Consider the following 15,490-nt stretch of genomic DNA (forward strand, 5'->3'; position numbering starts at 1 on the left):
GAATATCGGGACCTTTCACCCCTTCAATGCGGGCGTCGGCCACTGGCCGACGCCCGCACTACCTCCCTGGTGCGGGTCACGACCAGTGGCCGACACCAGGGAGGGGGTTAATAAATCCTCGGGTGCGTCGCCCCAAGGATTCTTTTTTTTTTATTTTGGTCCCAGGGAGACACGGAAGCTCTTCCATGTCTCCCCCCACCTGCCCCTTTGGCGCGCTGACGTAACAATGTTGATTTACCCATCAGAGCAGGAAGCAGCCTTGCGGCCGCTTCCTGCACCAATGGGGAAAACGTCCTTCCCCACGTTTGGGAAGGCCTCGTAAGAAAGGGGAGAGTCTCCCCTTTCTTACGAGGCCTTCCTGAAAGTGTTTCCTGGCCCCCGATCGCAGCACAGCTGCGATCGGGGGCCAGGAAACACCACTAGACGCCAGGGATTTCACTTGGGGTGGTCGGCCCCCTCGGAAAACGGGACGCCCCCTCCCCCCCCCAGGGTTATATATATTTTTTTTTTTAAGGTAGGTACCCCCTGCGGGGGGCGCGATCGTGACCCCCCAGGGGCTAAATATTTTTTTTTTTTTAAACAAACAAAAAGAAAATAAATGGACAGGGAGTAGCCCATGGGCAGGGCGACCCCCTGTGGGGGCAATATTTTTTTTTAGTTGTTGTAGGGTTCCTGAGGGCCATTTTGGCCCCCAAGGAAACCATACAACAACTAAAAAAAGTATATATATATCTATATATCTATATAGATCTATATAGATATATCTATATATATCTATCTACATGGATATATCTATAGATAGATCTATAGATATATCTATATATCTATATATATATATATAGATATATAGATATATCTATGTAGATAGATATATATATAGAGATAGATCTATATATATATATATATATCACTTTTGTCAATATGTGTGTGGTTTCCCTGGGGGCTGCGATCGGCCCCCAGGAAAACCAGACCCACATATAAAAGTGATATATATATATATATATCTATATATAGATTTGCCACCAGTTGTCTTGCAGTTGCAGCTTGCGTCTTCAAAGCAATGCACATACTTCAACTGACGCTTTTCAACTGTAGCTTTTAGGCAGCAATAAAAAAGTCAAGTAAGTATTGTGATTATGTTTCTGCTACAAAAGGGTCAGACTTGTCTAGTGGCAGTTTTAGTGCCATAAAGAAGCGCAGAAGGTGTATATGCCTACTGCAAAGAGCAAATCTGTATTTTATGTAAATAGCTGAGTACATTAGTAAAGTCAGCCATTACCTGCGCTATAATACAAATTAAATGTATGTGCGAGGCGGAGGGCGGCTATGGAGAGATGAAGGGCACTTTTGCTGGGTGGTAATGAGGGAATCTGAGGAGGAGGGAGTGGGACCACCAATAATGATTGTTGGACTGGGCGCAGGAGGTGCTAAAAGACTGTGACGAATGGTATGTGACAAGGTGTTTTTTGAGTGTCTTGAAAGAACGTGCTGATTGAGGGAAGAAGCGCAGGTAAGGTGGCCTCTACTGTTGCACGTATCTTACACACACCATCGATTTTGTGACTGTCTACGTAGGCTAGTGTTTTAGAGCAACAGTTTAGCCAATAGCAGAGATGGCATCTTGATGGATGACTGCTGCCGTCACTCGGGTTATAGAGGACAGCTCTGACATAGGATCAGAGACTGAGACATCAGATACTGAGACAGCATCTGAGGGATAGGACAATGGCGCAGACTCTGGGAGTGATTTTTCAGTCGGAGGAGTCCCATTCGATAACTCCTCTTCCAGTACATTTTGAGGGAGGTGATGAGGACAGTCCTGCTGTCCCTTTCCAAGCAGTTTGTGCAACTGGGTAATAGTGGGTTAGCCCAACCCAGAGAGCAGGTGAATGCGGCAGCAAGCAGAGAGAGAGAGTGCTCTCTTGGGAGCTCCCCAATTTAGTTCAGCCCCAAATTCCGCCACCTAAATCGTATTGTGGAGACATCAAAATTATCTATCGCAAAACAAACTGGTTTTGTAAGGCAGGCACCTGTGTTTTTGGTCCTGGGTTCGGCGGCCATATAGAGAAACACACTAAACCCAAACATTTCTGGAAACCTGACATTCGGGGGAGTCCACTGAGGTGTGACTTGTGTGGATTCCCCAAAGTTTTCTTACCCAGAATACCCTGCAAAGCTGAAATGTTGAATTAAAAACTCTATTTTTCTCGCATTTCTGTCACACAAACTACAGGAAGATGCTGGGATCCACAAAATTCCTACCACCCAGTGATTCCTCACCTGTCCTGATAAAAACACTACCCCACTTGAGTGCCTACATCTAGTGCCTGCATCAGGAATGGATCACCCCAGGGCCAACAGCTGCCTCATGTAAGGACCAACATTGACCGTTGTGTGATCTATTCCTGTCGTGGGCACCAGGCCTACCCACACAAGTGAGGTACCATTTTTATCGGGAGACTTGGGGGAATGCTGGGTGGAAGGAAATTTGTGGCTCCTCTCAGATTCCAGAACTTTCTGTTACCGAAATGTGAGGAAAATGTGTTTTTTTAGCCACATTTTGAGATTTGCAAAGGATTCTGGGTAACAGAACCTGGTCAGAGCCCCACAAGTCACCCCATCTTGGATTCCCCTAGGATTCTAGTTTTCAAAAATGCGCTGGTTTGCTAGGTTTCCCCAGGTGCCGGCTGAGCTAGAGGCCAAAATCCACAGGTAGGCACTGTTTTCTATGAAAAAATGTGATATGTCCACGTTGTGTTTTGGGGCATTTCCTGTTGCGGGCGCTAGGCCTACCCACACAAGTGAGGTATCATTTTTATCGGGAGACTTGGGGGAACGCTGGGTGGAAGGACATTTGTGGCTCCTCTCAGATTCCAGAACTTTCTGTTACCGAAATGTGAGGAAAATGTGTTTGTTTAGCCACATTTTGAGATTTGCAAAGGATTCTGGGTAACAGAACCTGGTCAGAGCCCCACAAGTCACCCCATCTTGGATTCCCCAAGGTCTCTAGTTTTCAAAAATGCACAGGGTTGGTAGGTTTCCCTAGGTGCCGGCTGAGCTAGAGGCCAAAATCTACAGGTAGGCACTTTGCAAAAAACAGCTCTGTTTTCTGTCAAAAAATGGGATGTGTCCACGTTGTGTTTTGGGGCATTTCCTGTCGCGGGCGCTAGGCCAACCCACACAAGTGAGGTATCATTTTTATCAGGAGACTTGGGGGAACGCTGGGTGGAAGGAAATTTGTGGCTCCTCTCAGATTCCAGAACTTTCTGTTACCGAAATGTGAGGAAAACGTGTTTTTTTAGCCACATTTTGAGGTTTGCAAAGGAGTCTGGGTAACAGATCCTGGTCAGAGCCCCACAAGTCACCGCATCTTGGATTCCCCTAGGATTCTAGTTTTCAAAAATGCGCTGGTTTGCTAGGTTTCCCTAGGTGCCGGCTGAGCTAGAGGCCAAAATCCACAGGTAGGCACTGTTTTCTATGAAAAAATGTGATATGTCCACGTTGTGTTTTGGGGCATTTCCTGTTGCGGGCGCTAGGCCTACCCACACAAGTGAGGTATCATTTTTATCGGGAGACTTGGGGGAACGCTGGGTGGAAGGACATTTGTGGCTCCTCTCAGATTCCAGAACTTTCTGTTACCGAAATGTGAGGAAAATGTGTTTGTTTAGCCACATTTTGAGATTTGCAAAGGATTCTGGGTAAAAGAACCTGGTCAGAGCCCCACAAGTCACCCCACCTTGGATTCCCCTAGGTCTCTAGTTTTCAAAAATGCACAGGGTTGGTAGGTTTCCCTAGGTGCCGGCTGAGCTAGAGGCCAAAATCTACAGGTAGGCACTTTGCAAAAAACAGCTCTGTTTTCTGTCAAAAAATGGGATGAGTCCACGTTGTGTTTTGGGGCGTTTCCTGTCGCGGGCGCTAGGCCAACCCACACAAGTGAGGTATCATTTTTATCGGGAGACTTAGGGGAACGCTGGGTGGAAGGAAATTTGTGGCTCCTCTCAGATGCCAGAACTTTCTGTTACCGAAATGTGAGGAAAACGTGTTTTTTTAGCCACATTTTGAGGTTTGCAAGGGATTCTGGGTAGCAGAACCTGGTCAGAGCCCCACAAGTCACCCCATCTTGGATTCCCCTAGGATTCTAGTTTTCAAAAATGCGCTGGTTTGCTAGGTTTCCCCAGGTGCCGGCTGAGCTAGAGGCAAAAATCCACAGGTAGGCACTGCTTTCTATGAAAAAATGTGATGTGTCCACGTTGTGTTTTGGGGCATTTCCTGTTGCGGGCGCTAGGCCTACCCACACAAGTGAGGTATCATTTTTATCAGGAGACTTGGGGAAACGCTGGGTGGAAGGAAATTTGTGGCTCCTCTCAGATTCCAGAACTTTTTGTTACCGAAATGTGAGGAAAACGTGTTTTTTTAGCCACATTTTGAGGTTTGCAAGGGATTCTGGGTAACAGAACCTGGTCAGAGCCCCACAAGTCACCCCATCTTGGATTCCCCTAGGATTCTAGTTTTCAAAAATGCACTAGTTTGCTAGGTTTCCCCAGGTGCCGGCTGAGCTAGAGGCAAAAATCCACAGGTAGGCACTGTTTTCTATGAAAAAATGTGATGTGTCCACGTTGTGTTTTGGGGCATTTCCTGTCGCGGGCGCTAGGCCTACCCACCCAAGTGAGGTATCATTTTTATCGGGAGACTTGGGGGAATGCTGGGTGGAAGGAAATTTGTGGCTCCTCTCAGATTCCAGAACTTTCTGTCACCGAAATGTGAGGAAAACTTGTTATTTTAGCCACATTTTCAGGTTTGCAAAGGATTCTGGGTTACAGACCCTGGTGAGAGCCCCACAAGTCACCCCATCTTGGATTCCCCTAGGTCTCTAGTTTTCAAAAATGCACAGGTTTGGTAGATTTCCCTAGGTGCCGGCTGAGCTAGAGGCCAAAATCTACAGGTAGGCACTTTGCAAAAAACAGCTCTGTTTTCTGTCAAAAAATGGGATGTGTCCACGTTGTGTTTTGGGGCACATCCTGTTGCGGGCGCTAGGCCTACCCACACAAGTGAGGTATCATTTTTATCGGGAGACTTGGGGGAATGCTGGGTGGAAGGAAATTTGTGGCTCCTCTCAGATTCCAGAACTTTCTGTCACCGAAATGTGAGGAAAATGTGTTTTTTTAGCCACATTTTTAGGTTTGCAAAGGATTCTGGGTAACAGAACCTGGTCAGAGCCCCACAAGTCACCCCATCTTGGATTCCCCTAGGTCTCTAGTTTTCAAAAATGCACAGGTGTGGTAGGTTTCCCTAGGTGCAGGCTGAGCTAGAGGCCAAAATCTACAGGTAGGCACTTTGCAAAAAACAGCTCTGTTTTCTGTCAAAAAATGGGATGTGTCCACGGTGTTTTGGGGCATTTCCTGTCGCGGGCGCTAGGCGTACCCACACAAGTGAGGTATCATTTTTATCGGGAGACTTGGGGGAACATAGAATAGCAAAACAAGTGTTATTGCCCGTTATCTTTCTCTACATTTTTCCCTTCCAAATATAAGAGCGTGTGTAAAAAAGACGTCTATTTGAGAAATGCCCTGCAATTCACATGCTAGTATGGGCACCCCGGAATTCAGAGATGTGCAAATAACCACTGCTCCTCAAAACCTTATCTTGAGCCCATTTTGGAAATGCAAAGGTTTTCTTGATACCTATTTTTCACTCTTCATATTTCAGCAAATGAATTGCTGTATACCCAGTATAGAATGAAAACCAACTGCAGGGTGCAGCTCATTTATTGTCTCTGGGTACCTAGGGTTCTTGATGAACCTACAAGCCCTATATATCCTCGCAACCAGAAGAGTCCAGCAGACGTAACGGTATATTGCTTTCAAATATCTGACATCGCAGGAAAAAGTTACAGAGTAAAACATAAAGAAAAATTGCTGTTGTTTTCAGCTCAATTTCAATATTTTTTTTATTTCAGCTGTTATTTTCTGTAGGAAAACCTTGTAGGATCTACACAAATAACCCCTTGCTGAATTCAGGATTTTGTCTACTTTTCAGAAATGTTTAGCGTTCTGGGATCCAGCATTGGTTTCACACCCATTCCTGTCACTAACTGGAAGGAGGCTGAAAGCACCAAAAATAGTAAAAATGGGGAATGTCCCAGTAAAATGCCAAATTTGTGTTGAAAAATGTGGTTTTCTGATTCAAGTCTGCCAGTTCCTGAAAGGTGGGAAGATGGTGATTTTAGCACCAGAAACCCTTTGTTGATGCCATTTTCAGGGAAAAAAACACAATCCTTCTTCTGCAGCCCTTTTTTCCCATTTTTTTTAAAAAAACGTAGTTTTCACTGTATTTTGGCTAATTTCTTGGTCTCCTCCAGGGGAAACCACAAACTCTGGGTACCATTAGAATCCCTAGGAGGTTGGAAATAAAGGACGCAAATTTGGCTTGGATGGCTTATGTGGACAAAAAGTTATGAAGGCCTAAGCGCGAACCACACCAAATAGCCAAAAAAGGGCTCAGCACTGGGGGGGGGCGGGGGAGGCCCAGCAGCTAAGAGGTTAAGGACCTGTCCCAATGTCTGTTCTTAAGTGCTACCAGGTCTGAGGCTCAGAGGGACACAGTCCACTTAAAGCTGTCTTGTCCCATCATCAGGTGGAGTTCTGTTTTTTTTTTGTTCATACCTAACACTGCTTGTCCAATTAGGTAAGAACATGGGTGTTATTTATGGGTCACCAGGGGTCTCAACGCCTGGCTTGCCACCTGTTATCCATAGTACTGCTTTTGCAACCCATGGCCCCAGGAATCACAAAACCAGTGCCACGGCCCCAGTGGCAGCTAGTCCTTATGGATGTTTTTGAGGCTCCAGTTTCATAGTTTCCTGTCCATTTTTTATTACACTAATAGTGAATCATATAATATTATCCAGTCTAGGGATAATACATAATGGAGTACAATTACATGGAATACTACCCTTAGGTAAGTTTAAAAAATGCTTTTAAATGAATGTTGTGTGCGTGCTTGCGGGTGAGAGTGTGTTAATGTGAGAGTGTGTGTATGTTGGTGGAGTGTTGGTGTATGTGTAAGTATGGTGTATGTGTGTGTGTGTGAGTGGAAGTGAAGGTCAAAGGCCACGTGATGTTACTTCCGCTACTCTTGTACTTTGGTGTATTGACGTTCGTAAGAATGATGGATAACTGCCCCGTAGCGTCCTGAGATCCCAAATTTGATATTTTTCTTTATTATTAATGAAATAAACACAATATTTCTTGGTTATAGGGCAAGTGCTCGCCAAGCGTATAACGTGCTTATTTTTCGGTTTTCAGAGACGATGCAACTTTGGAGGCATGTGTCGTCAAAGTCATCAGCCCAGATGAAGGATGCAAGGCCGGCCTGGAGTGGGAGGGCTCCGCCTCCTCCTTAGTGGCGCGAGAGATTCTGCAAGAGGCGCCCGAGTTACTCACTCAGCAACTGGCTCATCTCCTCAGAGGTGAGAGATGGCTCTTTCTATTAAATACTGAACGGCTTAATGGGGTGTTGAGGCAACTGCTCATGCAGCAAGACTGTAATCCATTCTTTGGTTAACAATCCCTTCCAAGGCGACGGGGAGCGCCATAAAAGAAGCAGGGAGTAAAGAGTTTGTTAAAGAGTAACATTATATTGAATATTAAAAATGCGCATTTAAAAATAGGCATAAGGGGTTTTAGCCGTATCAGAAGAAAAAGATATTAAAGCGAGCTGTCAGAATATCAGCCGGGGAGCCAGCATAGCTTCTCTAGTTGTTTTAACTTTATGTCCGGGGGCTGTTTGGCATTGGCAGTAATGACGCTCTTCCCCGGCAGTGGACAATGAATATGGATCGCACGCCATTGCGCGCATGTTTAAATATCTCCTGATCAAAACACGCTCGAATAATTCTGTTTTGCTGGGAAACATTTGTAACTTTCATTAGTATTTCATTTCAAGGAAATTCTGTAATCAAATCACCATTACTCATGGTCTCGCTGTATTCCCATCCACGCACCCACCCTTCTTCTGAGCAGTGGGGCATCAAAAGCGCCTTAAAACTTCTGAAACTTTCTAAAAATGAGATGAATACCATTGTGTGGCAGTAACAGGCGCTTCTTACCAAAAAGCATTTGCAATGCAATGGGTCTCGCGTTTTCTCGAGTTAGAGCTATTAACGTTGTAAGTTCCTAACTGGACTTTTCTTGCCACTTCAATTGAAAATGAAATGTAAAACATTTGACATATGCGAGTCATCCAATGCACCACGGCCTCCATGAGTATGAGAGCGAAGGAGAGACCCAAAAGGAAAAAGAAGTTTGCAATGTATCGACAATCATGCAATTATCCATGTAACAGGGTCAGTCTGCAAGACGGTAACAAAACTGCCCCAAGGCGGGACAAACGTAAAGCATTTACCAATGATGAGAGAGGATTTTTGAAAGGCAAGCTCACTAATGAGTGAAAGTAATGGGCGTGCAGTGAGTGTGGTTAAAAGCTTACAACATTGACAACAGGTGAAAGCGCTTGCGGACTCGATCTAAAAACGGACAACGAAGGAATCAACGGTTTGTGAAACATACAATTTCAACCTGATTCATAATTTAATTTACAGTCCTAACTAAACCTGCGCAATTCCTGCGCAAGGCCAGGGAGTGGGAGAAACAAAACGTGCTTTGCATTGTAAGTTTGTTAATGTCTACAAACTCCAGACCCAGGGGACATTTTTAAACTGCTCTCTGACCCACTAAGCACAAGGTTGTTGCTTTACTCCAGCAGATGGCTTAAGTTACTCCCTGTCTAAGGAAGGAAAGGGAATGATGACTCACTCCCAAACGCGGTGAAGGTGTATGGACAAGGGTTTCTTTACAGAAAAAATGTTTTCCCGGGGAATAAAAAGAAAAGGCAAATACATTAATTTGCACATTGAGCTGCCTTTTGAACGTGCATGGGTGGTTCCCAGCCTGTGGTCTGCAGATTATTAAAAGTGTATAAAAATAATGTGGCTAAATATACATTTGACATTTTTTAAATGTACTCTAAATGTTAAAACATTTGAAATTGGAGGCTACAAATTAAATTAATATCCTCAGATTGATTTGTGTGAGCAGTGCAGGTCCATCAACCAGATAATAGAATGGACGATGTGTGGCTTCAATTGAATTTAGAAAAGCTCCAATCTTACTCTTAACATTAAAATTTTTATTTTTTATTTATATTTGTTTGCAAGTTAAGTAAAATGTGTTATCATTTGTGTATGTTTGATGAATACTTGTTTTTGTATTTTTTGTGTTTTGTGTTTTGTGTTTTGCGGTTGAAATCATCAACAATGTTTAGGTTGGGGACCCGGCTTCTGGTAATGACTCAGTGGCGGGAGATCCCTGGATTCCAACAGGGCTTCAGTTGGGTCCCCAGGTTCCAGTAATGGTAAAGGTAGGGTCCACAGAAGCTGAAAGTTTAAGGACCACTGCATTAGGAAAATGTTATGTTATAAAAATATCACATAAAATAAACTGTGATATGCACGAGAACCAGCAGCTTTCCAGGCATTCTACAGTGGATGTGTGTGAGTTGCGAACAAGTGTTGATAGCATGTTAGAACCTTGATAAGTAAACTTACAAGGAGACACGCCTAGGTCGATGGACCTTTGGACCACGTTCGGAGACTTCCCAATACGAGATATCTTTCTGGCACCACAAAATCAATAGATCAATACCCCATCAATATCTGCAGCATCTAATCAACATATTAATCAATAACATTTATTACGAATCAATGATGTGAACACACCATGACCTTTCAGTCAGGAATAACCACACCAATTTAGTTAAGTGTTAGGATATTTATTTCCCTATTAGTTACAATCTAATAGTCATCTCTGTTAATCTCATTAGCAATCAATCTCATCAGTAACTCTTCAAATTTATAATTAGAACACAATTATTCAATGCATAGAGAATATTCATTAAGCATTAACACATCATTAATAAGAAGCAGCTTAGCAAAGTCTCAGTAGCGCAAGATTCAACAAAGCCAGAACTCAGTCATTTGTCTATTTGCGTCCGGTATTTGTGAACACCTTAACTAACCTCGAATTAGCATCAGCATGTTGGGCTTCATGCAAAACAATTTAGCAAACACAAATTTGGAAAACATCGAACTGAGGCCTCTATCAAAAGAGCAGTTGGTACCTAGAAAGAAAAGGCAAACAGACAGTTACAATTTTCATCAGATAGTTACCCCTCCAACGAATCAGCAAGCAGCGTCAGTCTTCGTCCTCAGGACATCAGTCGATTCACCATCAGCAAAGATAGGACAGGGCAAAGTCTCAGTATGGCATAGCTAAAGAATAGGACTCTTCCCTCATATAGAGGAGAAGTAAGCATCAGGTAAGAACGAATAGAGGATGGTTTAAAGTATCAAGAAGAACAAACGGCAAAGTCTCATAAGAATGGCCTAAATGGCTCAGTAAAATGGCAAAGTATGGCTTGGAGTGGAGTGTTCAATAATGTCCCAATTTCTCCTCGTGTCATGCAGTTAAATCAATATTGCCTAATTTGCTCCTAATTCCTCATTGGATAATATTTTGCGCATCATTATCTCTGTCCAATAATTCTCCAAGCATTTCACTAGAATTTTCCATAAACACAGTTCTCATGTCGTTGATTGGCTCACATTATTGATGTCTCCATCGGTCGGAATGTTCAGGTAAGAAAAGTTACACTTTATGCTCCAGTCAGTAGTCCCATTGTCTTCTCCTACTCTAGGCAGCCTTGCACCTGTTACGAATTACACTGTTGCATTCAGCAGGAATGTCTCCTTGGGCAAGTCGGGTCCCATGAGAAAGAATTTACTACGGCTACACACACATCTCTAGTTTTCTGGAAAAGTACAGGGTCTTGTCCTTCAGGAAAACAGCACATTGCACGTTAGGAAAAAACACAGCTTAATATGAGACCAGGCAGCTAGGCCCAGATCCTCGCTAAACTAAGGCCTAGTAATTTAGTTAACAAACCCCTAATACATGATTCTAACTATAATATGCTAATACAAATTAAAAACATTAGTACATAATTAATTCAGCATTAATAAGTTTCATTAGTCTTCGTATACAATGGTGGCCACTCCCTGTGGGCATATTTCAAACACGTGCATTATTTTCTACGTTAACACATTTTCTATGCAGCTTCATTACAGAATATATTGCACGCTTTTCATGTTAATATTGCTTTTAAAAGACACACTCCAATAGTATTAAAGTACTTTCAAATAGAGGTGTAAATCGTCATACTTCTAAGGTTTTTTTTTTGGGCCGGGCCCAAATAATTTTGTTTAATTTCTTACCTAGAAATTCATAGAAAACCAACTTTTTTAAAGGCTCTTCATGTGTTCATTGCTTGGGCATCCTACTGGGCTGAACACATTCAATCATTTCCAATGCTCTAATATGTCCCGCTTTTGTTTCTTTTTATTTATTTGTGTTGCCATCTGGAAATATTGCTAATAAAGTAAACCCACAGCTAGAAAAAGCATCATTCCTGTGCTGTACATGTGATGCTGTGACTTATTTTGGAATTCATGTGTGCAGATTTTCATTAGGATATATTTTTTATATATAGTTTGCAAATGTCAATTACAATGAAATATCTCTATGAGATGGCAAAGGTAAACACGAGTTGTGCTTTTGAATGAAAATTGAGACTTTCACAAGTATTTTGTATGCAAGTGTAGTTTATGGTAAACCAAGGTATTCACTTGAATACAAACTTCTTGTAAATTACATGCGCACCACAACATCAGACTACTAGCAAGAAAATGCTATGCGAGGTATGCACTCACATCTAAAACCTGTACCAGCTAAAAATTGGTGAGATAAATCTACACCAGTAAGAGAAGTGTAAAGCCCCTGAGACACCAAAAGGCCAATAATCAGGAACTTTACAAAGTTGTGCTCATGTGATAAAATTTTTCAAACCTCTCCTTTCATCACATTTACATAAAATATGGAGAACAGACAAGTGTAAAGATGGATTTTAGAAATCATTAGAAACTGGGAGGTGGTAGTGCAGACAAGCAGTCATGCATGTGAGTAGGTGAAATCAGTAGATGGACCCACAAGAACTCGCAGCTCTTCCAGCCTGCACTCTTGACCTGTCCAGCCATTCAGGTCTTCCCAGACTAGAGTACCAACAACTGCTTACTAAGGTCACATTTGCCACTGTGGACCAAGTTTAAAAAAGGCACCCCAGACTCACCAGTAGAAGATTGCACCACCAGCAACTGCAGCTCCATCAGCCCATATTCAAGATATGTGACCAATCAGGTGCTACTACACCAGCAGGTCAACTTCCACTCCCCAAGATCCTGTTTATTGCTGTGGAATAAAATGAAAGAAGTAAATCAGAAACTGGTAGTGGAAGCTACCCCGTCTAGCATCTATGCTCCTCCAGCCTGTGGTCTTAGCCTGCTCTGCCAGTCAGGGGCCACTAGACCTGTGGAACAATTATCACTTCACTCCACCTTCATCTAACAATCCCCCCGACAGTCCCACATCGAGTGTTCCCAGCAAAAGGCAGACACAGACAAGGACATCACCTCTGTCAGCCTGTTTGGCCTAGAAGTGTCTGAGGCCAGAGCTATTGTCCCCCAGGTAAGGTTGAAGCAAACACGTACACCTTCCTTGCATGTCCAGCACCTACAACTTCAAACACAGACCACTCAGTAGCACACATTCCTGAGCACAAACACTCCAAACGCTACAACTCATGCTCATCAACATACATACTGCAATATTTCATTCTCCTGACAGACGACATCATCAAAAACACCCATTTTAACTCTTCATTACACTTCTGACCACATCCTCGAAATACTCATCACTGCAGGCTGCAACATCCAACAGATAGATAGATTCTTTATTGCATGATTATTTAAAATCATTACAAAAGTCACAGAAACAATTACGACAAATCGTACCTTATAAAATCTCTTTCATTTTTCAGCAGATAATATATAAATACTTTACATAAATAATTGGCAATTAAAAAAGTATGAGAGTATTGATCGCAGAAACTAAAATACGGAGGAATCTCAAGCCGACATAGAGCCTCCCTGAGGTTAAAAATGCCTACCAAGTGCTAATCAGGGACCCGTGATATAATGGCCCATATTTATACTTTTTGACGCAAACCAGCGCCGGTTTGCGTCTAAAAATTTACCGCCGGCTAATGCCATTCCTACGCACCAGGCGGGCGCCTTATTTAAGGATTGACGTTAGCCGGCGCTGCAGGCTGGTCAGAGTAAAAAAACAATCCAGCCAATTTGCCAATTTTGGTTGTAAATAATTGTGCCATGTGTTAAAGTTGGGAGAAATTTACTACCCATCATGTTTAGCAGGGGGCTTAAAGCGGGGTACGTCAATGATTTCTGAAGCTTACAAAAGGCCCATTCCAATGAATTGGCGACTGCTTTTTTATGCCTGAACTTGCAATACGTTGTGGGCCCTATGGTCCAGCCAAACCCCCAGCTACTTGTAGGTTTCAACTACTTCTACTAGGCTTCCCTCAGTGAGCCAGGCTCCATGCTTATTAGAAAAAATTGCTCTAACTTTTGTTTAAGTGACGTGTATTTTCAGGCTATTTTCTTGGCAGTAAGTCACCAAAGCATTAAGAAGGCGCTGAAGCACAATTGGTGTCTGGTCCAGGGGCACCGTGTCATCTGTATATTGTAAACATTGTATTCTGGCGCCTGCAATTTTTGGGGGGAATGCCCTTGTTAACGCGTCCCTTTATGTACATTTTATACACATTAGGACTCGTTTTAGGCCGATGAATCTTTTGCCCCAGTGGTGAGACACCGTAGAACGAGATAACTGATCAATATGTCAAGCAATATGTCAATGACGTTATCAACATATATTACCACAATATACTTTACTTTGGATGAAGACATTGATTAAATTATCGGCGCAACCATGACCTTTCACCCATGAATAACCACACCTTTATTGGAGTTTTTTGTGAATTTTATTCCCTATTGATTACAATCTAATAATAGAAGTGTCAATGTCAAAACCAAGAAGCAAATGAGCAAAATCACAACACGACGGCTATGATAAGACTTCAATAATGCAAAGATCATAAACCTAAGAGAACCAACATAAGATATGCATAGATCAGAGTGCATAAGATATCATATACGCCTCAGTTCAGCATAGCACAATGTCAGTCACGTCTATTTGCGCCAGTCAAAGTGATCACCTAGCCTAACCACTGATTAGCATCGGCATGTTGGACTTCATGCAAAATAATTTTGAACACAAATTTGGAAAACATCTGACTAAGATCTCTATCCAAAAATACAGCAGTTGGTACCTAGATAGGAAAAGCAAACAGACAAATTACAATAGCATTGTCATTATTACCCTCCTCGGAATAAGTCAGCATACAGGATCAGTCTTCGTCTTCAGGACATCAGTTAGAACGCCGACAGTCTATTTCATCTAAGGACAGGGGACGCTTCCCTCATAAGGAGGAGAAGTGTAAAAGGGGCAGTCTATGGATGAAGATGGTTTTGTCTAAGTATCAAATCACCAAACAGAGTGACAGAGTTTCTGGATGCAATCGATATCATTCCCTACCTAATTCCCCGACTGTTCTGTGTCATGAGTTTTTATCCCTTTTTCCAAATACATTCCCCCAAAATTCTATTGGATAACCGCTATACCCCACTATCTTTAACCTATCAAATTATACATTAGGTAATCCTAATTGTCACCCCACGATAATTTATAACGTTTTGATTGGTCTTCATAATTGACGTCTTCGTAGGTGGCACATCCGGAGGGTATCATCCTTTGGCACGTTCTTCAGGTCAAAAGTTCTCTTTTCCATGGCTAAACGTCCTTGAGTGTTTCTATGATTGTTGCAAAACGTATAAAACTTATACTAAGACAGCTAATATGCGGATGGGAAACAGAAGGAATTAGCAACATAAAACAAAGAAAAGGAACAAATGCTGGGTTATGGCCTTTTACGTGTCAGCACACTGGAAAACAGAAAAATATGCTTTAATATGAGAGCTACACGGCTAAAACTTCAACTCACGCTAAATTAAGGCCTATGGGTTCTAATACAAATGCAATCCTAGTAGGTGTTAGCATATTCAATTAATCATAATGCAAGCAGTTATTTCTTATAGTTGACATTAGTTTATGTGCACAATAGTAACTTCACACTTATAATCATGTTAAGAATACATTTAAACAAATAATATTTTATGATCGTTTTTTTGTATGCAGCTTTGTTAGGTATTTATATATAAGCATTTCACATCTAATATATGTAATATTTAAACCACGCTCTCTCAGTCCCTCCTCTGATGAGGCTCTTCATCACACAAATCTTTCTTTTGACCTTTCATTTTAATTTTTCACCTTGCGCATAATGCGCATTTCAACATCCTGGCCTTTATGTGAACTTTCCCAGATTTCATTAAACATTTTCT

General features: G+C 42.3%; 1 protein-coding gene across 1 annotated transcript in view; it reads left to right on the forward strand.

The window, feature by feature from the left end:
* LOC138303708 (protein prune homolog 2-like) overlaps positions 1 to 15,490 on the forward strand; it is a 1,166,077-nt gene that overhangs the window by 359,983 nt on the left and 790,604 nt on the right. Inside the window, exon 5 of the mRNA XM_069243093.1 lies at positions 7,305 to 7,468. Coding sequence (XP_069099194.1) covers positions 7,305 to 7,468 — 164 coding nt within the window. The remainder of the gene's footprint in view (positions 1 to 7,304; positions 7,469 to 15,490) is intronic.

This window comes from Pleurodeles waltl, chromosome 1_1 (genome assembly GCF_031143425.1).
Source record: "Pleurodeles waltl isolate 20211129_DDA chromosome 1_1, aPleWal1.hap1.20221129, whole genome shotgun sequence".
NCBI lineage: Eukaryota > Metazoa > Chordata > Amphibia > Caudata > Salamandridae > Pleurodeles > Pleurodeles waltl.